Source organism: Narcine bancroftii, chromosome 7 (assembly GCF_036971445.1).
Source record: "Narcine bancroftii isolate sNarBan1 chromosome 7, sNarBan1.hap1, whole genome shotgun sequence".
Classification (NCBI taxonomy): Eukaryota; Metazoa; Chordata; class Chondrichthyes; order Torpediniformes; family Narcinidae; genus Narcine; species Narcine bancroftii.
Genome location: NC_091475.1, coordinates 151,378,069 through 151,400,103, shown reverse-complemented (window position 1 = coordinate 151,400,103; position 22,035 = coordinate 151,378,069). Strand labels below are relative to the sequence as shown.

At 38.5% G+C, this 22,035-nt stretch overlaps 1 protein-coding gene across 4 annotated transcripts in view; it reads left to right on the top strand.

Moving 5' to 3' along the window:
• The window catches only part of LOC138739226 (protocadherin Fat 3-like), a 781,242-nt gene that overhangs the window by 753,146 nt on the left and 6,061 nt on the right, over positions 1 to 22,035 (top strand). The window contains exons 27-29 of one of the 4 annotated variants that reach the window (XM_069890848.1): positions 5,131 to 5,190; positions 7,182 to 7,217; positions 8,347 to 11,523. The exons of 1 other annotated variant lie outside the window; for it this stretch is intronic. In XM_069890848.1, the coding sequence (XP_069746949.1) occupies positions 5,131 to 5,190; positions 7,182 to 7,217; positions 8,347 to 8,963 (713 nt within the window). In that variant the 3' untranslated portion in view covers positions 8,964 to 11,523. Of the gene's footprint in view, positions 1 to 5,130; positions 5,191 to 7,181; positions 7,218 to 8,346; positions 11,524 to 22,035 lie in introns of those variants that run through there. 2 more of the 4 variants (XM_069890849.1, XM_069890850.1) reach the window with 2 other exon arrangements.

Sequence of the window (22,035 nt, the reverse complement as noted above, 5' to 3'; positions counted from 1 at the left end):
CTGGTTTTGGGGCTCATAACACATTAATATTAGCAGATGCTTGGCCTTGACCCCTTCATGAAGGTATGGAAAAATGTTGGCAGGCTTCTGAACAAAAGACTTGAGGGGGTGAGGTGGAGAAGAGGGAGGGAGGGGATAGCAGAGATCAAGGGGAGGAGGGTTGGCTAGGTGAAGGGAGGGGGAAAGGCAGGAGAAGAACTGAAAGGGGAAGGGAAGGAGGGAGGGGGAAGAGGAGAAACTGGAAAAATTGATGTTAATGCCATCCGGTGCTGTTCCTGCAATTTGCAGGTGGGATAGTACATAAGGCCACCTGATGCATTAGTTAGTTAAAAGCATGCACAGGTATTTGAAAACGAACTGATCTTGCAATTCCACCTTCTTGGCAGTGGTCAACCACATTCAGGAAAACCTCTAATTTCCCATGCCATTCTCTCTTCTCCCAACACCACCATGCTATCAGGTAGCTCCACCACTGGAAAATAGAACCGACCTCCAGTCCCTCCAAGGCATAAGGCAGAGAGAAAGATAGAAACAAACTAGTCAAATCAACTTAATTGTAATGGTCTATGCAGTTAACAATAGCCCCTTTTAAATTGCAACACCTGGGCAGCCCTCCTGGGACTCAAGTGTGATTACTAGGGCAAAGGTGCTGGAATTGCCTTTTAAATTGCAGGGGGATTAACCCATTAAATCACCAACCTGGCAATTTAAGGGGGAATCCCACCCCTGCAATGACATGTCACGCACTCACCGGAAGTACTGCAGGATGTTCAGATACTGGCGGCCTGGTGATGCACACACACAAGCACTGATGTCACCCGAATAAACAGGTCAGCCACTTTCCTGTTCAAATCACCCATGGGCATGACCTAGTTAAGTTTAACTGGGTTCCTTGACTACTTCTGAGGTAGGTCAGGGACCCGGTTGGATTCTAACAGGGTTGACCAGGTCGGACCCTTTCTAACTGCCATGTAGTTAGGGCACTAACTGAGAAAATTGACCGGTTAACCCATTATACATGACAGCTTGAAAGGCCCTAATGAGAGGTGTAAAGTAACATGGTTTGCTAAGAAATTTAAAAATTTTAAGTACTACCACTACAGCAAAGTATTTTCGATTGGTCAATTCCAAATTCAAATTCAAACATTTTCACACAGAGCATTCAAAACTATTTGTATTGTATTGTTAAAGGTGCAAATAAAACCACAATCAATTGACAATTAACACTTTGATTGCTTACGAGACCTAATTTTGTTTACGCTTTTTTGTTCAAGCCTCATCCAGCAGAAGGATCAGTTTATTACTGCCTGTCCACTGAATTCCTTAATCATTTCAATTAGATCATTAGTGAATAATTTAGTCTTGAGTGAATACAAGCCTGAAATAGAATCAGCAACTTAGATACCCTTAGGATGATTGTGACTGCCTTGTGCCAAGCCATGCTCCTCCTGCTAGTTTTGCTGAAGATCCAGCAGGGCAGCATAGTTAGCGTAGCGGTTAGTACAACCCTGTTATAGCGCTAGTAATCTGAACCATGGTTTGAATCCCACGCTGTCTGTAAGGAGTTTGTACTCCCTGTGGGTTTCCTCCAGGTGCTCCAGTTTCCTCCCACCATTCAAAAACATACCGGGGGGTATAGTCAATAGGGTGTAAGTGGGCGGCACAGGCTTATAAGTCGAAAGGGCCTGTTACTGTGCTGTATGTCTAAACTTCATATAAAGTTAAATTAAATCCTTCCATTATTTTACTTACTTCTGATTTTATCCCAAAGGCCAGACAAATAGAAGACGGAAAGTATATTTCAGTGTTTTCAAATTAGTCTTTTCAGACAGAATTAAATGGTGTGTCTATACAGAACTTTGAGGAAAGTTGTGAGTGCAGGGCTGGACTGTGCCCATGAGCAGCTGGTGGATCTGCAGGCAACTGTTAGCTGTAGGCAGTGTATGCCTCTTGCTTTCAGACTAATGCAGCTGCTCTCTGAAGCATGGAGTTCAGAGTGCACTGAAGATCAGATGGGGATCTACAATGACCTGAGCTGAGGGGCAAAATACACTTAATATCTGACCCCGTCAATGTTGCTGACACATCAGAATCAGGTTTATTGTCAGGAACATGTGTCATGAAATTGGCTGTTTTGCAGCAGTAGTATTGTGCATCACAGGTGCAAAAATCTAGAAATTACAGTTTGGTGAATGCAATATTTAAAAATAAATAACTAGTGCAAATAAATAGAAAAAAAATGATGTAGTGTCTATGGTTCATTGTCCATACAGACATCTGATGGCATGGGGGAAGAATCTGTTTTTGTAATGTTGGGTGTACGTCTTCAGTCTCCTGTACCTCCTCCTTCCTGATGGTAGCCATGAGGAAAGGGCATTGGGCTAGGTGGTGAGGGTCCTTGAGGATAGAGGCTGCTTTCTTGCGCTGCTGCCTCTTGTAGATGTCCTTAATGGAGTGAAGACTAATGCCCAGAATGACACGAGCTGAATTTACAACCTTTTTCCATCCTGTGCAATGGCACCTCCATATGATGATGCAAACTGTCAGAATGCTATCTATGGTACACCAGTAGAAATTTGTAGGAGTCTTACTCCTAACAAAATGTAGCTGCTGACAAGCTTTCATCATGATTACACGTCCAGCAATTATAACAATGACTATCATTGTATTTTACACTTTAATTTCATATTTCTATTTATGCTTGTTTCTTGCATTCTGCTAATTTTTGTTTGTTACTTGTGTTTTGCTCATTTATTTTTTCTTTATTAATTTTATTCACAGTTTTTATTTCAACATTCAGGCCTTTCCGAATCTGTTAAGGCAGCCCTCGCCTGTGGCTTCAACCTGGCTGCCTGAAGGCCACACCCTCCTCCTTCATGGAAACATCTACAGCGGCAATTTTTTGAGGTTGCCTGGGCAGATGATGCTGCTAAAAGCTATTGTGGTTTTGGGGCTAGCCTGGTAGAAGTGCTGGGAGACATTGTGAGGCACATCTGGCTACAGCACAATCTGATTTGGTTATTCCGGATCAAAATTAGGCCAATCGGTCCATTGGGTCAATTGCAGCTCCCACCAGAACAATCCAATCCCATCCACCTCTCCGTAATTCCCCCTTTTCCCCCATGGTCCCGATTTAATGCCAATTAACATCCCTTTGATTTGTTTCCACTTAATTACACTAAGGGAGTAACCCACAATAGTCAGTCTAGGTGTATGGGAGCCAACCAGAACATCTGAAGGGAACAGGGAGAATGGAGAAGCACCAAGTAGATAACACCTGGAGCCAGGAGCTGGATTTGTGCCCCTGCATTTTGAATGACATTAACCAGTATTTTGCTTCTCTGCAGCAAGATGCAACTTTCCATAATGTGGTTGTATTTAAATTCTTGCCTCCAAATTCTGAACCTTGTTCCAAAGAAGGAATTTTCTTACATTCCTTGTTTTTAGACTGTCAGAAATGAAAAAGGAATGAGGTTAAAAGTTTTGATCCACTGAAATTTTATCTGAAGCTTTACATTCTTTTTTTTTTGTACAATAAATGGTACTTGGAAATGATGACCATTTAAGCAGTGGACCCCCAATAGAGATATTTTCCTTCAAGTTAAGTATGAGAGAAGTGGTAGTCATTGGGCGTGGGAATTGTGTCTCTTTGATGGCCAGTGGACCGAGGTCCCTGAAATAATAAAAAGTTAAACAGGATGAACAATTGATCCTGACTTCTTAGCAATAATGAACAGTCCCTTTCATGCTCTGAAAAAAAACCTGCTCTACAATCAAGTCCTGTCCCATTTAAACTCTAGATAATCACGGTTTTAAAAAAAAGGCAACAATAGAACTTCGCCAGATGTCACTCAAACAAGCCCAGTAGATCCTAGGCATTCATTGCTTCATTATTTTCAGAGAGGAATGACAGAAAATTTCTGAAAAACTTGACTCATAAACCACCCAATACACTGAAATAAAATCTATTTTCATTGTGTTTAAAAATTGTTACACAACTTGATAGAATATTTCACTAGAGGTAGATAAACTGGCAACTAATTGGAGAAGTTGGAAAGAAATAGGAAGTAGAAGGTAACAAGATAATACTATACTTACAATGAATACCATATTTGGAAACAATGCGACTGTAAATTACCTGGGATTTTTTTTTAATTTCAAAGTCAAATGTTGCTCTAATTCAGTCATTCTTTTCTGCTTTCCAGCGTTCAGTTCTTCGGATGTCTGGCCATAACTAGGATAATATTTGGACCTTAATGGTCCTAGTGAAACCCAAAATGAGAAGCTGGAGGGACTCAGCAGGTCAGGCAAGATCCATGGAGAGAAATGGATGGTCAACAATTTCAAAAAGGGTCCTGACCCATTTCTTATCATGGATGCTCTCTGACCAGCTGAGTCCCTCCAGCTTCTCATGGTTTCCTCAAGCTTCGAGCATCCACAGTTCTTGGGATTTTCTTGAGATATATCTAGTTCACTGAAATGTTAATGTGTAACGTCCTTTACATAAGTGAATTAGAAATGTGTGGGAGTATTTTAAAAAAATTTGATGTTCTGAAAAATCTGCTGCTCTGCCAAAGGGTCATAGTTTTCTTGTAGCTGCAATTGGGAGCAGGAGGAGGGCTAAAAATTCACATTTATCATATTTGATGATCTGAGCCATGATCATTCTTCACTACTGCATAGATGTCATATTTAACCTTCACGTAATAATTATTGCAAACAGGCCTCTGTGATTGCCCACAATGGCTCTCTGATTGGCACATGTATGTTATTGTACACATGGACAATTGTGCCAGCTTTTCCTGAAGTGCATCATGTGAATGAGGAGTTGGCACCTATGCCTGTAACTTGTGCATTTGATGAATCTACAGCATATATGTGCATGAAAATGTTGTGCTGAGCAATTGAATTTCTGGGCCATATCTATTTTACTGTGTCCTTGATTGAATTTTTGTAATGGAAATAGTCAAACTGTTTTATGTTCATTCAAATGTTCACTTGCAATACCATTGCATTTGTCTATTGCATATTTGGCATTTCACATCAATGAAAGATTACATCAATCTAACATTATCCTGGTTTCCATTGCACCTTTTCTAATCTTGGCCTTTTCTTACCCTGCCCTAAAAGCTTCAATAGTGACTGTTATACGCCTCGTTAATGATGCGGTTGACACAGTTGAGAATGAAGGTATTTAATTTGATCTCATATGTTTTCTTGTGAGAAGATAATGTTTGCCATGTTACAGACAAGCACAATAGCTCACATTAAGAAAGCATTTTTGATATTTTGTTTAAATGTTTAAAATTGGAGGGGAATCAAAATTGAGTTAAAATATTAACATCAAGATGTTATTTATTTAATCGAGTAATTCTAAATGTTCTGAGTATTTTAAGGGACAAAGTATTTGAGATTTATTCCCTACTTTGTGGTAAGCCTGAAATTACATGCGGGAATGTTAACCATTATCTTTCATTCTGGCCACAACATTAATTCATTCACCTGCAACTCCATTCCTTCCCTGTTCATTATCTGAGGATAAACTGATTGTTTCCAAACATGACCTTCTCCTAAGTCCAGAGCTAGGATCACTCCGCCTTTCCTAAATCCTCAAGGCTGCCTACATTCTGTGATATTGCTCTTCTGTGCTCCTGGCCTAGCTCACCCTCGTTGTTTGATAGTTTTAATACCAAGAAAGCAGTTATTTTTTGTACCTAGGCCAAACATGAGAACCCATTCAACATCACATGAATAAATGATCTTCTTGTTGTCACTGTATTAAGTCTGTACTTCAAAAAGTATTTTAATGTGTGTAATTCACTTTGGGAAACTAGAGAGCTCTGGAGAGTAATGGATAGCAAAACATGCCCTAAGGCCCACTGGCTGTTCAGTGACCATCAAGCATCTGGTTTTATACTAATCCTACCCTAATCAGTTTTTTTTTACTCTCCACGAGACATAAATGCATGTCTTGCATTCCTTTTTTATTCTTGAACATTTTAACACATCTCAGCCATGCACGCTTGAACTCAGCTGATATATTGCTGCTTGTTCATTGACCATCACCATCCCATCTTCATAAACATTCCAGTGACTTGCCGTTTGGCCATGAGTTGATATTAAAATTATAATCCTGTTTCCTTGACCTTCTATGTACTTGACCCTCAATTTCTCTGAAACTTCTGTCATCCCCACAAATCATTATTTCTCTGCACCAACTCTAAATCTAGTCCAAAGCACAAACTCAATGTTCTACATTTTTTTTGTCTGTAACCATGACTAGGGACCCAGACTTTTAATAGCAATGCTAAACCTCGGCACTTTGCTACCTCTCTACCTCTTCCTGTCCTTTAAGATGCTCTTTAAAATTACCTTTCTGATCATATATAGAATGGTCTTCCAAAATGACTCACTCCTTGACTGGAAACATTAAGGTCATTCTTGTTTCACTTCAGTATTTTTAACATGGAAATATCCTTATATTTTGGGAACATTGAAATGTTTGAATTTGTTATTTTTTCAAAATAATTGTAAATTACATTATCCTTCTGTTACTACTAACCTACTCTGTTGTACACTAAATTTGATTAAACAAAGAAAACACAATTTTTCATTTAACCTTGAAGAAAACAGAGCATAACTAAATTAGGGTTAGGATTAAAATTGAACAATTAAACAAGATTAAATCTATTAATACAAATTATTAGTCCAAATTTTCTTGTATCTAGTATTTGCAGTACTGAGATATTATTGATATCTTCATGGGGCATGACATTAATGCAATACTTTTCAGTTGGCCAAAATCCTATTAATTGGAAATTGGATTCTGGCCATGTCTAATTCTCCAATACTTCATCTGGCAAGATTGTTATTGATATATCGATATTTATCAATAACAACTTTGCTTAATAAAAATTATAATTCTATGTTAAATGTCTCATAATGCAGTAGGTTTAGACTGAAAGTGGTGAATTCTGTACTACTTTGTAATGGGTCTATTTTACTTTTTGAAATTAATTCTTTCATAGAGAAAGCAAAACAAAAAGTAACACCATCTTACCTCCAGGGTAAATGTCCATGCTGTCTTTTAGAGTGATAACATTGTCTACATGCTGTATTATGATGATGAACTTGAATTTTGTTTTTAACCACTCATTTATTTTTCACTTTCCACCTGACAGTGTCCCTTATGGAGGAGGGGCAGAACTACAACAGAGGTGACTCCCAGACTTGCATTCTGGTTGTTAATGCACTCCAGTCTTTTACATTAAATAACCATTTGCACTGTTTTCGTACCTTTGTGCATGCACGCAATGTAAACTGTGAGATATGTGGTTGTATTTCACAGAGCAGAATACCAAATAATCTGCAAGGGCATTTGAATATCCCTACCTTTTTTTGTTGACCTTCATGCTGAACTCATTACGTTGGAATAATGCATTTCAACCTAGTAATTTATTTAAATTAGTGTGCAGTTGTTTAAGCACAAAAGTGGTGACCTTAAGACTAACCTGAAGTAACTTATTTTAAAAAATCACTGTGGATTAAAGCCTCAGTTATCATTATTCTAATTAGAAAGGGGTCACTGAGCTGATTAACTTGAAATGCTTGATCCAACACTGTGTTTGTTCAGCTGAATTTTATCCATATTGTGCTTTACATTGAGAAGTGAGTGGCTTTCATAGCGCATGCTGAGTTTGGTTGCTCTTTGCATGAACGTGACAACTTACATTATTCTGAATTCACTGTTTTGTAAATGCCTGTATATATTAAACTTCAAGTACATAGAAATGCATCTCTGGTGACAGGCTGCTTAGGAGAGAGAAGAAATAACAATCCAATATGTTCAATATTTGACAGACAATTTGGACCATTTGTATACTTTACAAAATATCATACTTCTACACTGTACATGTTGGCTAGGAGGCATGTATTAGTTGGCAAAGTTTCCATTGAGAGAGAAAATTGTATTTAATAAGTGGGTAGAAACTGCAATGTGAAAACATCTTTTTAATCAGCAGATCTTCAAAAATACTATGATTGCCTTGTAACAAATCAGATCATTCCTTGGGGGGGTAATTGGATCTGTGATTAAAGATGTACACAACACACTTGAAAGCATGTTGCCTTTTAGTTTAAATCCAATTTTGTTTTAACTGTTATCCAACAGGATTAATCAAAGCAATCGATCAAATTCCACTCAGCTGTATTAACAATAGAAATGTAAATCATAAAACATGGCGTTCAAACCTTTTTTGAAAAGCAGCAGAGAGAAGTAACTCCGCTGATAGCTTACTCTCAAGTTACTTATAAAATTAAACGTGCTATTGTATTGTTTCAATGTAGCATATCATTGGGATACTTCAGACTGGATGCCAAGCACTCGACTACCCAATATTGAAGAGGTGCCACATTATGAAGTTGCTGATGCTGCGTCTGTGCATCATGAGAATGTGTCCACACTTGATACAGAGTACTACCTTGGAGGATATGACATCGACAATGACTTCCCGCCTCCTCAAGATGAGGAATTCCTGAGTCAGGACCAACTTCCTCCTCCCCTGCCAGATGATTACCATGATCAGTATGAGATCATCCAAACACACCATGCCACAGCAGCAACAAACACCTTAAACTCTACTGGCCGAAGAAGACCGCATTTCCATCCCAGCCAGTACCTTCCACCTCATCAGTTGCCAGCAGAGGGTGAGACTATTGATGCCCAAGGTGGCAGAGACTATTGTACATTTCGTGCTAATTCAAACAAAGACTTAGAGAAAGTGATTGTCGACAACATCACAATTCCTATGCTCACATCAACAAATGCCTCATCATCAGATATGTCAACAAGCTGTGGCTTTGATGAGTCTGAAATAGTGATGAGTGACTTTGAAAGTGGTGATGAACTTAATTTTAATAACCATATCTCTTTTGTAGAATCTCAGTACCAGACACAGGTATGATGACTGCATGTGGACTTCAAAATCTGAAACAAAATGAAAACATCAAAAACACTGAGAATAAAGTGATGCAGTGGCAGGAATGTGAAGACTATTTCATGGGATATTTACATCCACAGGAAATTATGAACGCAAAGAGTAGAATGAATTGATTTCTTCCAATTAGGTACTAATTTTTATTATGCCCACAACTGACTCTTTCCAAAATGGCTCAAAATTACTCTTTTAAGCAAGTATAGCCTATAAATTTGTTTTTAGCTCAGTCTACGTGGCAGCTAAAACTGCAGAAAGAATATCATCATTGACATTGATGAAATTCTGAGGTATTGTCCACCTGGTAATGCATTTGATAATATACGAAAAGTGATCATCTAACAGTATAAAATATTAATCGTACAGTCACAAACTACATTGATAATTTTAAAACGTAAAGGATGAAACAATAAGAAAATGCACTCTCTTAAACAATGAGGAAGTAAACCATTAATTTTGCTTTTGACAGACCTTAAATAAAACTGCAGTACATGTTTAACAACCCACCTTACATTGTTTCAATTCCTGGAATGTATGCTTGTTGACGGTCTGAAAGTAAGTGATTAATAACAGTAATTTTTTGCAATGTAGTTATGAAAAATAGTTGCCAATAAGAAAAATGTCCTACCTAAAATATCAAGATAAAATCCAATTTGAAACTTACCCATTCCAAAATGATTGAATTACCACAATGTTTTGTACCATATTATTTCTATATCAAACTACATTGAATTTAGGTCAAAGTAACAGTTTGCAAAGAAAGTGCAGTCATGTTGGTTAAATTGTAAAAAGCAGTCATGAACACTGGAGTGAGAGTTTTTGCAACTCTAAATGAGTAAGTAAATTTGCACTGTGGGCTCATAATGTAAATTTGGAATAAATGTGCTTTAATGGTCCAGTGTATGCACTCATATAAAAAAATCTCATGTCTTTAGACCATGAATTGATTTTGTAGAAGAAACATAGAAGAAGATCTCCAAAATTAAATGAAAGTCACTTTCAGACTTCTGTTTTTGTGGAGTCCACCTATTATTGGACTCCAACCCCACAGCAATAGCTGTATAAACTTGGGAATTCTCTTATAATATACTGAGTAACACTTTCAAAGGCAGTGATTTGGAAATGTGTTTCAAATTTTATGACCTTTAAAACTTAGGATGCTCCAAACTAAAATAGGTTTTGTAAAATCACAGGAGTCAAGATGAAAATTCAGTTTCCAAAATGACTCAGTAAAATGGAATACATTTCAATAGAAAATTATTTTAATCAATCAACAGCAAAGCTGTTTTTTGCTATTTAAAAATTGATTTAAATTTACTGTTGCATCAGAAAGTTAGTCCATATTAAGTATTGCCTCCAGTAAAACAGTATTGTCCAGTTTAGTTAAGGCATTCTAAATGTAAAGACTCTGCATATAGATTTACCTCTGGATTTGCAGATGCAGTATTTGGATTGAACCCTCAAGTGATGTATAATTTGAAAGTCATTTTCTCCTTTGATGTTGGAGATCATGGCTGAAGTAAGTTTGCTTTAGTTCACTACATTTATTGCAGATAACTATACCACAAAAACCTGCTATGTCACAATTCATAGCCAGAGCAAAATATGAAGAAAACTACATATTTTTATGCACCTTTAGAGTCTGTTCCATGTATTCTCAAAGCAACAATGCCACTGAAATTCCAAGAATGTGGTTATATCTGGACTCTGATTTGTTTATTTGTATGTAAATTATCTCACAGCAGCTGTGGGTCTATGGCACTGCATTTTAGAAAGTTATGAAATTTGATATGCCTCAAGATTTCTACGCTTTTTGTAGTATTGTATTAAACTGTTGTCCTGTTGTGTACTTTTTTTATTTACCTGCTGTTAACAGGCTTTGTAAAGATGCAAGTTTATGTGCTTTATAAGTTTGTATAAAGTGTACATAGACATAGATTGGGTTGTTTAAATTTTGCAAGCTTTTGTAGATATTTAATGTGTCTGGGATGCCTTGAGTTTTTTTTTGCTGATAAAAGTGAAGTCTCACTCCAAAGCAAAGACTGATTAGTATTGATAACATCTTTTTAAAGAAAGGGATTGTAAATTGATCAATGAAATCCATATTGTTCATTTTAATAACACAAATATAACTTTTATCATTGCCGAAGATTTTTAGTATGGTGAAATCGGGACAGCTGCATAATCCTTTGGAATGAATTCAGCAAACCAAGCTCTTCATATATTTTGTAGTTACAAGAGGCAATGAGCTAAGGATTGTGTCTTGAGTAACCATTATGAATATATCAAGTCTTTGACAAAAAATGGCAATTTACTGCAAAAAGATAAGATTGTTTCATAAGCGTTACTAAAGGAAAATCAGATGCTATCAGAACTTGGAGTTATTTCAATGGTAGGTGTTATAGATGTTGTAGGCAGTCTTAAAAACTGTAGTATTTTACGATCAGTCGTTGTATATTATACAAATTGATTTTAACTGCCACTACATTTCAGAAGTTCATGTAACAATAAAAATGTTTTTAATTAGTAATTGTGTTTTCCACAGAAGTGACTCACTGCATTTGGTTTTTATGTCCATACATGAATCATGATTTCTATCTAACTAGTTTTTGAAAAATTTTGTATTGTGTTTTGTGAAGTTTGGGGGGAAAAAAGTAAAATGTTCATGTATCAGCAATCATAAAGTTAAACAACCCTTGCAAAGATTCACTAAGAGAGTCAAGCATTAGAAATATACAATTTTATCTTCGGAGCTATAAGAACATAAGAAATGGGAGAAGGAGTAGTCCATTTGGCTCAACAAACTTCACCATTATAGCTGATCTGGCTATGAACTCAGATCCAACAACCTGCTTTTCCCTGTATTCCTTAATTCCCTGATTCTGCAAAAAAAATCTAACTTCTTTGTTGCAATGATGAATTTGATTTAACACAAGGAGCTTTAAGTTCCAAATATGGCCCTTTTAAAATCATCTTAGCAGTTTCTAATATGATACAGGTAACTTTCAGCACTTCTGCACTAAGGTAGAAGTAGATTAAACTGAACCATGAACACAAAACCTCTGTGCAGCATTTCTGCCATTTATCTTGATGCGTGTTTATTTTGAACACCCATACCAAATCAATGTGCAGCTTCCAAGCGTACTTACAGCTGGATTATGATTCTGCAACACATCAGCACAATCTCCCTGCAATTCATTTGTGAATGCCTTGTTAAATGATACAAGTCCAGTGATGCCTTTCATTGCAACAATGAGGTATGGCAGAGAAGCACATTCCAGGTTATGGATACAGTATTTTAATTTAAAATTGTTTAATTATTTTAAGTGTCTTCTAATTGCAGCCATTCTCGACCCTTTTTTTTGGCTATGCACTCTGCTCAAAGTTTATGGGCCCCCTTCCCTGCAAAGCACTCACATTTGGTAGGTTTCTTCCGTATTTCTATGAACTACATAAAAAATATTTTTGTCAGATGAGGTGAAAAGAAAACAAGACTTACTCTGAGCGTAACAACTGTGACTTGTGGTTCCAGGACAAACAGACAAATAGGCATCATTCTTATTGAACATTCAAGAAAGAAGAAAACATCAACGTACATGTTACAAAAAATTGGAAAAAAAAGATTCATAGAGCGGAATGAGTCAACAGGAAACATTAAACATAAACTCGAGGATGTGAAAACTCAATAAAAATAACTTTAAAAATAATCCTTATAAAATAAAAAAATTCATGAGATCCTTCAGCTTGACTGTTCCTGTTCAAGTTTTTTTCATGTCAGAAAGGCATTGAAAAATGCACTCTCTTAAACAATGAGGAAGTAAACCATTAATTTTGCTTTTGACAGACCTTAAATAAAACTGCAGTACATGTTTAACAACCCATCTTACATTGTTTTAATTCCTGGAATGTATGCTTGTTGACGGTCTGAAAGTAAGTGACTAATAACAGTAATTTTTTGCAATGTAGTTATGAAAAATAGTTGCCAATAAGAAAAAAGTCCTACCTAAAATATCAAGATAAAATCCAATTTGAAACTTACCCATTCCAAAATGATTGAATTACCACAATGTTTTGTACCATATTATTTCTATATCAAACTACATTGAATTTAGGTCAAAATAACAGTTTGCAAAGAAAGTGCAGTCATGTTGGTTAAATTGTAAAAAGCAGTCATGAACACTGAAGTGAGAGTTTTTGCACCTATAAATGAGTAAGTAAATTTGCACTGTGGGCTCATAATGTAAATTTGGAATAAATGTGCTTTAATGGTCCAGTGTATCCACTCATAAAAAAATCTCATGTCTTTTGACCATGAGGCAGGAACAACCTATGGTGAATTGATTTCGTAGAAGAAACATAGAAGAAGATCTCCAAAATTAAATGAAAGTCACTTTCAGACTTCTGTTTTTGTAGAGTCCACCTATTATTGGACTCCAACCCCACAGCAATAGCTGGTCCAGTCCTTCTTAGGAAGCACGTGAGAAGAAGCAAACCTGACCCCCTGGTGGAAAGGGTGAAACTGCTCCACACCTTCTTCTTCTCTGTCATTGATGAGTACTCCTGCTTCCCATTCGCCATTCCATGTCCAGACAATACCACCTTGTCTGTTATGAAGGCCCTAGACTCCATTTTTACCCTGTTCGGGAATCCCAGCTATATCCATAGCGACCGGGGCTCATTCTTTATGAGTGACGAGCTGTGTCAGTACCTGTGGCAAGGGGCATCGCATCCAGCATGACTACTAGCTACCACCCCCAAGGGAATGAGCAGGTTGTAAAGGAGAATGCCACAGTCTGCAACACTGTCAAACTGGCCCTGAAGTCAAAAGATCTTCCAGATTCACACTGGTAGGATGTCCTCCCCATCGCGCTCCACTCTATCTGGTTTCTACTATGTACCACGACCAACGCTACTCCTCATGAGCTTCTATTCACCTTTGAAAGAAAGTCGGCATAGGGAAGTCTGGCTCACCACTCCTGGTCCAGTCCTTCTTAGGAAGCACTTGAGAAGAAGCAAACCTGACCCCCTGGTGGAAAGGGTGAAATTGCTCCACGCCAACCCCATGTACATCTATGTGGAGTACCCGGATCGCTGGGAGAACACTGTCTCTATCAGGGACCTGGCACCCACTGGAACAGAGGGTCTGTTGCCTCTAGCGCCCTGCGAGCCATGGAGCTCATTCTCACCATCCCCAGTCAGGGCCTCAGGGATGCGGTTCAGGAGGAAAATGCACCTCCACTGAGCCACGAACCTAGCCCACAGCTTCTCCCTCACAAGGGGACCAGGAGACACAAGGAGTCCAAGGCCCCCCAGTGCCAAGGCACTCCACCAGGATCTCCAGACCCCCACCACTTAAATCTGTACATTTATAAATAACTGCATATGTTTCGACTTTTTTCTGAACCCATGTTCTCAGTCTTCATTCACAGACCCTAAATTCTGCAGGAAGGGGTGAATGCAGTGAACAGGGATTCACTGGTAGTGTGTTGTGCTGATGGCTGGTCCTGCCTCCCGGCTCTGCCCCCATCTGCTCACAGATAACCCTGGTTTTCCCACCTAAACCCAGAACCCTTCCGAAAACTACTGTGAGACCCTACCCATAGTTATAAGCTAATAAAAGCATTTGTTCTCCCTCCTGTCATTAGAGCTTTTATTCATGCTACACTGGTGGACAGTGAAAAAGATTATCTTAAATTATAATAGGATCTAGATGAAGTAAGAATGTAGGTAAGGAATAGCTGATGGAATTGAACTTGGATGTGCGAGGTGTTGCATTTTGTTATGTTAAACCAGGACAGAAATATTACAGTAAATATTTAGACCCTAGAGATGTGTTGCAGAACTGAAGATTTGGGATACAGGAACACAATCCTTGAAAGTGGCAACACAATTAGACAGGATGATGAAGAATATATTTGGCATGCTTACCTTATCTGTCAAGACATTGAGTATATGAGTTGAGAGGACATGTTACAACTCTGGAAGACATTGGTGGGAACACACTTGTAGTTTTGTGTACAATTCTGTTCGCTCAGCAACAGGAAATATGTCATTAAGCAAGAAAAGGTGCAACAAGAATTCATAAGGCTGTAACCTGATTGGTGGGTTTCTGTTATTGGGAGAGACTGGATATGCTGGGACTTTTTTCCTTGTAGCACAGGATGCTGAAGGGAGACCTCAGAGGAGAGTCATGAGGGTGCATAGATAAGATAAATGGTCATTGTCATTTTTCTAGAGGAAGAGAGTCTAAACCAATGGTTCTCATACTTTTTTTTCTACTCACATACCACCTTAAGTAATCCCTATGCCATCAGTGCTCGGTGATTAGTAAGGGATTGTTTAAGGTGGTATGTAAGTGGGAAGGGAAGGTTGAGCATCATTGCTCTAGAGCAGGGGTGTCAAACTCAAATTCATGGAGGGCCAAAATTAAAAACTTGGACTAAGTCGAAGGCCGAACTAAATATTTATTGAAAATTTTCAACAACATCTGCATCTTTTCTCTTCTTTCAACATATGTAATGTTAAACTTTTTCTTATTAAAAGAAATGTTTAATAATAGTTTTGGATAAACTTTTTCATTGTCATTGTTATTGGCCCATTTCCTTTAGCGTCTGAAACTGTGCACATGACAAGTCATTGAGGGATGATTAAAGCAGTGGTCTTCAAACTTTTTCTTTCCACCCACAGACCACCTTAAGCAATCCCTTACTAATCACAGAGCACCAATGGCACAGGGACGCGAGTGGAAAGAAAAAGGTTGAGAACTGTTGTATTGTGGTAACTCCACATCTGATTAGGTTAATTGTTAGGCAAGTAGTCAGGGAAGGACCCCCCCCCCCACCCCAAGAAAGGCTTAAATCACAGGAGCAAAATAAGCTTCCGTCTCACTGCTCCCAATCTTACACACAGTCCTGATGTGGAATGTGGGGTCGCAGCTCCACGTTCACCCGAGTTCAGGTGCTGTCTGTGTGGAGTTTGTACGCTCTCCCCTTGTCTTGGACCAACAGGTCGGTCACCTGACGAAGGCACCCGAACCCCCCGTTGAAACGCCGGCGTCCGGGGCGGTGGAGGAATTGGCTGAGAAGAGCGCGTTGCTCCCACCCCCCTCCCATGGTTGGAGAGGGATTAAACTGCGATCTCACGGCGCCGGGCTCGTCTCCAACAAAAGGAATGGGAGGCAGGGTCCGCCGCGCACGGAGCGAGGGGGAAGGCATCGCCAACGAGACGTTCGGTCCGGCATCGCCGCTGAAGCGCAGACCCAGTGAGGATGGTCCCCAATTCCAGCTGCGTCTGTGTGTCTGGGAGCCGGGCGGGCTGAGTGCGGCGCTCCGATCCCCGGGATTCGGGACTCTGAGATCCCTCCAGACCTCCGGCGTCTTCATTTTCACCTTCAGTGTGCATGCACTATACATGGCGCAGCGGCCAGCGGGCCAACTCTAATATATATTTAATATGATCTTGCGGGCCAAATATAATTGACGTGTGCTCTAGACCCAATTGTTACTGAAATATTTTGCTTGAGAAAAATTGTCATTGTCCCAGTTCCTTTGGAGTTATGTAACTGTGCACATAACACGTCAATTATGTATGATTATAACAATGGTTTTCAAACTTTTTCATAGCATTTTAAGTAATCCCTTACTAATCACAGTGCACCTATGGCAAAGGGGTTACTTAAGGTGGTATGTGAGTGGAAAGAAAAAGTTTGAAATCAGCTGGTCTAAACTAAACAGAATAGATTTAAAGGAAGAGGGAAAAGGTTCTGAGGGGCAACTTTCTCACTTTACGGTAGGTATAAGAAGGGATCTAACAGATGAAAAAATAGATGTGGGTACAATTACATGTAAAAGTCATTTATACAGGTGATGTGGGTACAATTACATGTAAAAGTCATTTATACAGGTGCGTAGAAAGGAATGGTTTTGAGGGATGTGCATCACAGGCAAATGGGAGCAGTTTTGACAACTGTGTAATATCATCCCTTTCCTTTTAATCTTGATAAAGAACCTAGACTAGAAATGTTGACTGATACTGTCTGACCTGCTGAGTTCCTCCACCAATTTTTTGTTTGATCATTCATCTCTCCACACGCTTCAAGCCAGAGAATTCAGTTCTACAGCTTGCTCATGCTGAGTTACTTTCCTGCTACGCTCTCAAGCTCCAACATACCTATCTTGACACCAATGTAGGGTTTGTGCATTCTTTAATATTTGTCTTTCCTTGCTGGGCTTTTTAGCCTGCCATAGAATGTCTGCCTCCTCCGCTACAGCCCTTCGGTCTTCAAATGAACACTTGGATAACAAGACTCTAATATATCTGGCATTTGCTCTAAAAAGAACTGCTCAAATAACATATTGGAATTTTTGCCAGCTTCCAGGAACAGCATTTCATCCATTAGTTCTGCAGGGGTGCAGTCTCCCAACCCATGGAAATGTAATAGTTTGGCTGCCTTTTCCCTATGGGACATACCATATATACATAATAAAAATGATTTTAAAGCTGATATGTGGTAGATCCTGTAGGAAGTTGCTGACCGTCTTAGCGACGGCCTGGTCCAGGGCACTGACAAGATGGTAATAACAAGTGGTGTCCAATTTGACTTTGCAAAGGTGAAATTGTGCTTCAGCCTGTTGGAACCACAGTTCAGGCTCAGCTGTCCAGAAAGATGGTAGCTTCATAGCAATGGCTGCAGTGTCCATGTTTGAACAAAAATATGTTTTTTGACTCCTTGGGGTCACCAGTTGTAGCCTATGGAATCACAGTGGACATGATGAAATTGCCACACAAAACATTTCTAGAGTGAATCAAACGGATTTACTCTTCATCACCTGTGTAACTTTTTAAAAGCCAGAATCATGCACCTGGTGTCATCACATACTGACATCACATGGCTGGTTCGATGCCTCCTGGGAGTTGTAGTGCCACCATAGCACCACTACATTGGGACTTTATTCCCTGGAGCACAGAAGAATGTGGGGAGATTTGATAGAAGTATTTCAAATTATGGTGGGTAGAGAGAGAGAGAGAGAGAGAGAGAGTCAATGAAAGAAGGCTTTTTTCCTCTGATGTTAGGTGAAATACAAACCAGAGGACAAGCGTTAAGGGTGAAAGGGAAAAAGCTTAGGGGGGAATATAGGGGGATTTCTTCACACAGAGTACGAAATAAGCTGCCAGCAAAAATAGTGAAATTTGAAAAGGTACGTGGAAGGGAAAGATGTGGAGGCATAAGGACTTGGTGCATATCAGTGGGACTAGGCAAAATAATAGTTCAGCACAGTCTAGAAGGACTGAAGAGCCTGTTTTCTTTGCTCTAATGTTGCATGAGTCTATGGTTTCAGGGATTATTATTCTTGAAAAATTAACCTGCCCTGTGTGCCTCCATTCCATTGGGAGTACTGTGTCAGCATGCCACAAAAAGAATTAGATTTATGTTTGAAGTGAATCGGAGAGGGAGAGCCCAAGAGCTGTGAGTAAAATGTTTGTTTAATTTAAAAACTGAATTGAAAATTATGCCACACATTTCAGGTAGGCCGAGGGGAGGGTTTGGAGCCGAAGTTCCTGACACCCAAGTGATAGTGGTCTTATTTTATACCTGAATATATAATGGACAGTTGTCATGTGGGTAGTGTTTTGTAATTTGTCATTTGTAGTTGTGGGAATCCTCCCAAATCTTTTGAACTGTGTAGCTCTCTTTAGATCTCTTTTTCTACTGGAAAGGGGCAGAGTTCTGTAGATGTATGAAATATTACTATCAGGGATAATTTGCTTGTATTCGTGAGTGACAACCTGATAAATATGAAACAAGTTGTATATGTAAACTAATGTATGCTAATAACAACTTTGACTAAGGGAGAATGTACTGTTCTTCAGTTGGAAGTGAACTGAGGTTCTTCAGTCAGCGACTGGCATATTTTCATAATAAACATTTAGAAATAATAGTTCATGGCATTCAGATTAAATCACTTTCTTTGTACGTATGCAAATATCCTGTTGTGAAATTGGTTTTCTTTGATGAGGATTTGAATTTGGGTAAAAGGGTTTGTAAATGTGATAAGATTAGAAAAAAGAAACTCTGGAACCCTGAGAGTGATTGCAAAGTCAGGAACACTGAGTTTAAGAAATTTATCTATTACTTGCAGCTGGAACATTGATAATGAATAACTCAGAATATTCCTAAAGCCATTAGAATTGAAATGCTCCATTTATTGCATCCCCTTCAACAAGCCATCTTTCACAGACACTGACAAGTTCAGAGATAGAGTCCATCTTTATCTCTTCCTCCTCCTGTTATTCAAAAAGCTTTCTTTTCTGCTGTTACCTTTGTAAGGTTCAACTAAAGAGAACATGAGGAGATGGAAGATCTAGTCAAGGTAATTAAGCTTGAGATGTCTACTCACTACTTTTTGATTTATCTTGGCATTTACTGTCTCAATTCTGTTGATGAATAAGACCTTCATTTGAGTTTTACAATGGCCATTGAGCACACCTTCAATTGAATTGCTTTTAATGACTGATACTTTTGAAAATAACCATCTAGTACAAACATCAGAGTACATCTGCACTGAAGTTAACCTTTTGTAATGCACTAGAGCAATGGTTCTCAACCTTTTTCTTTCCACTAACATCCACTTTAAATAATCCCTATGCCATCAGTGCTCTGTGATTAGTAAGGGATTGCTTAAGTTGGTATGTGAGTGGGAAGGGAAGGTTGAGAACCACTGCTCTAGACCCAATTGTTACTGAACTATTTTGCTTGAGAAAAATTGTCATTGGCCCATTTCCTGTGGAGTTATGAAACCGTACACATAACGAGTCAATTAAGTACGATTAAAACAATGGTTTCAAACATTTTCTTCCCACTACTTTAAGTATTCCCTATACCATAGCTGCTCTGTGATTAGTAAGAGATTACTTAATGTGGTAGATGGGAAAGAAAAGGGCTGAGAACCACTGCACTAGAATGAACATGTGACACTTCAAGTGCACATGGATCTTCTGCATTTGATAGACTGTTTCAAAGATGGCAAAATGAACATTAAATCTTTTTTGATTGAATGTTACTTTGAAGACATCATGGAGATGAGTGGAATAAAAGAAGCTACTTTGAGATCCAAGTGTGAAAAATACACATCTTCCTGTACTTTGCCTTTATCAATAGCCATGAAATTATGGTAGGCAGTTTTAAATATGTGAGACAATTTTTAAATTGTAAAGTTCAATTTATGATCATGCTCCGGATTCACTGGACAATTAAAGGGATGGAGCTAGTTCAGCCAGAAACCCCTCCAATTGATATTTAGCATTGAATGAAACAAACTGCAGCCCTTAAAGGGACAAACTAAGGCATCCATCAGTTCTTGAGAATGCTAAATCAGAAAAAAAGTGTTATAATTCAAGGAGAGAACGAAAAAGAATATATTCCATCCGTGAAAAGGTGGATTGTAAACATTGAGGGAATTAGTGTCAATGTGTTTAATTCTGTGATGTATAGATTAATAACTGAACTACTATGGTGGGTTGAACTCAAAATTTTGTGGGTTGCATTTGTCGACCCCAATAGATAACTTAAACAAAAGACCAGAATATTTTGGCTAGATCTTCCTAATGTGTTTGGAATTATGCTCATTGGGAGTTGTTCACCATATGTAATTGCCAAAATTATCCTCATATCTTTTAAATTCATGTTTTTCTTTCATTTACCACTTGATTAATAACATTAACAGAATATTAATGATGTCAGATTTTTAGGTTAATGGAAAGGTCATTGCCCTGATGCCAGCCTATTTTCACACCACTTTTATATGAAATTACTTTTCCATCACCATCCCAACTTATACTACACCTATTCCAATCCCCATTTTCAACCTGACCTTTGATTATAAGAAACAAATTAAGAAATCAGTAAAGTTAGGGAATAATTAAAATCTGACCAGTGAGATGCTTGCAAGTGCTTATTCATTCATGCCTCTTTTAAACTGCAGCACCAAGGCGGCCCTCCTGGGACCCAGGTGCAATTACTGGGGCAAAGGTGCTGGAAGCATCTTTTAAATTGCAGGGGGAATCTACCCATTAAATCGGCAACCCGATGATTTAAGGAGAATCTGCCACATACTCACTGAAAGTACTGCTGGATGTTCGGATGCTGGCTGCCCGGTGACGCACGCATGCAAGTGCTGATGTCACCTGAATAAGTGGGTCGGCTAATTTCAAATTGCCTGAGGACGTAACCTAGGTAAGTTTAACTGGGTTCCCTGACTTCCTCTGAGGTAGGCCATGGACCTAGTTAAGCCCATTTAACAAATCAGTTTGAAAAGACCTAATGCTTGAAGCTCACCCAGTTTCTGCAAAGGAGGGCATCTATTAAACAGCTTGTGATTTCCTTCACACAACCCCTTTTTTCCTCTATATCCACATGAGATGAAAATGCCTCCATTAATTTATCTGGTTATAAGCATTGCCACAGGTATGGAAAATCATCTATCATTCAGCATTTTTCACCAGATTTTACAACAGTTCTAAACTTGTTCAAGTAATCAAATAAAAATATATTTGGGTAAATTAACCATCCTTTACCAATACTTTTACCAAAGGTTTTTATTAAACTATTTAGTACAAATCTTTTAAAATTGTTGGTGAAACTTCAGCACTTGGATTCCTAAGCAGAGCACAATACTTCAACCTCAAAGGCTAGAAGAGATCATTTTTTTCAACGGTTTCATAGATCTTTAAAGGTTTACACATATCTCATGTGTAGGAATGAAAACAATCAATGTTGTAAATGTGACTCAAAAATAAATTCAGATCTGCTAACCATAGCCTTATAACATCTCACAAGCTGAACATCCATTCCTGATATATAACATTAAGAATGTCAATGCTTAATCAGGCTTTTGACAGGTAAAAGGCAGTGAGAAGAGGACAGTTTGTTCTCATAAGTTGTGCTGTTTCTGTGCCACATGTTTGTTTTGGAATCAGATGAATAACATTGTATGCAGAGAGGAAATTAAAAATGCAAGTTGTAATTTATAGTGGAGCGGCAACC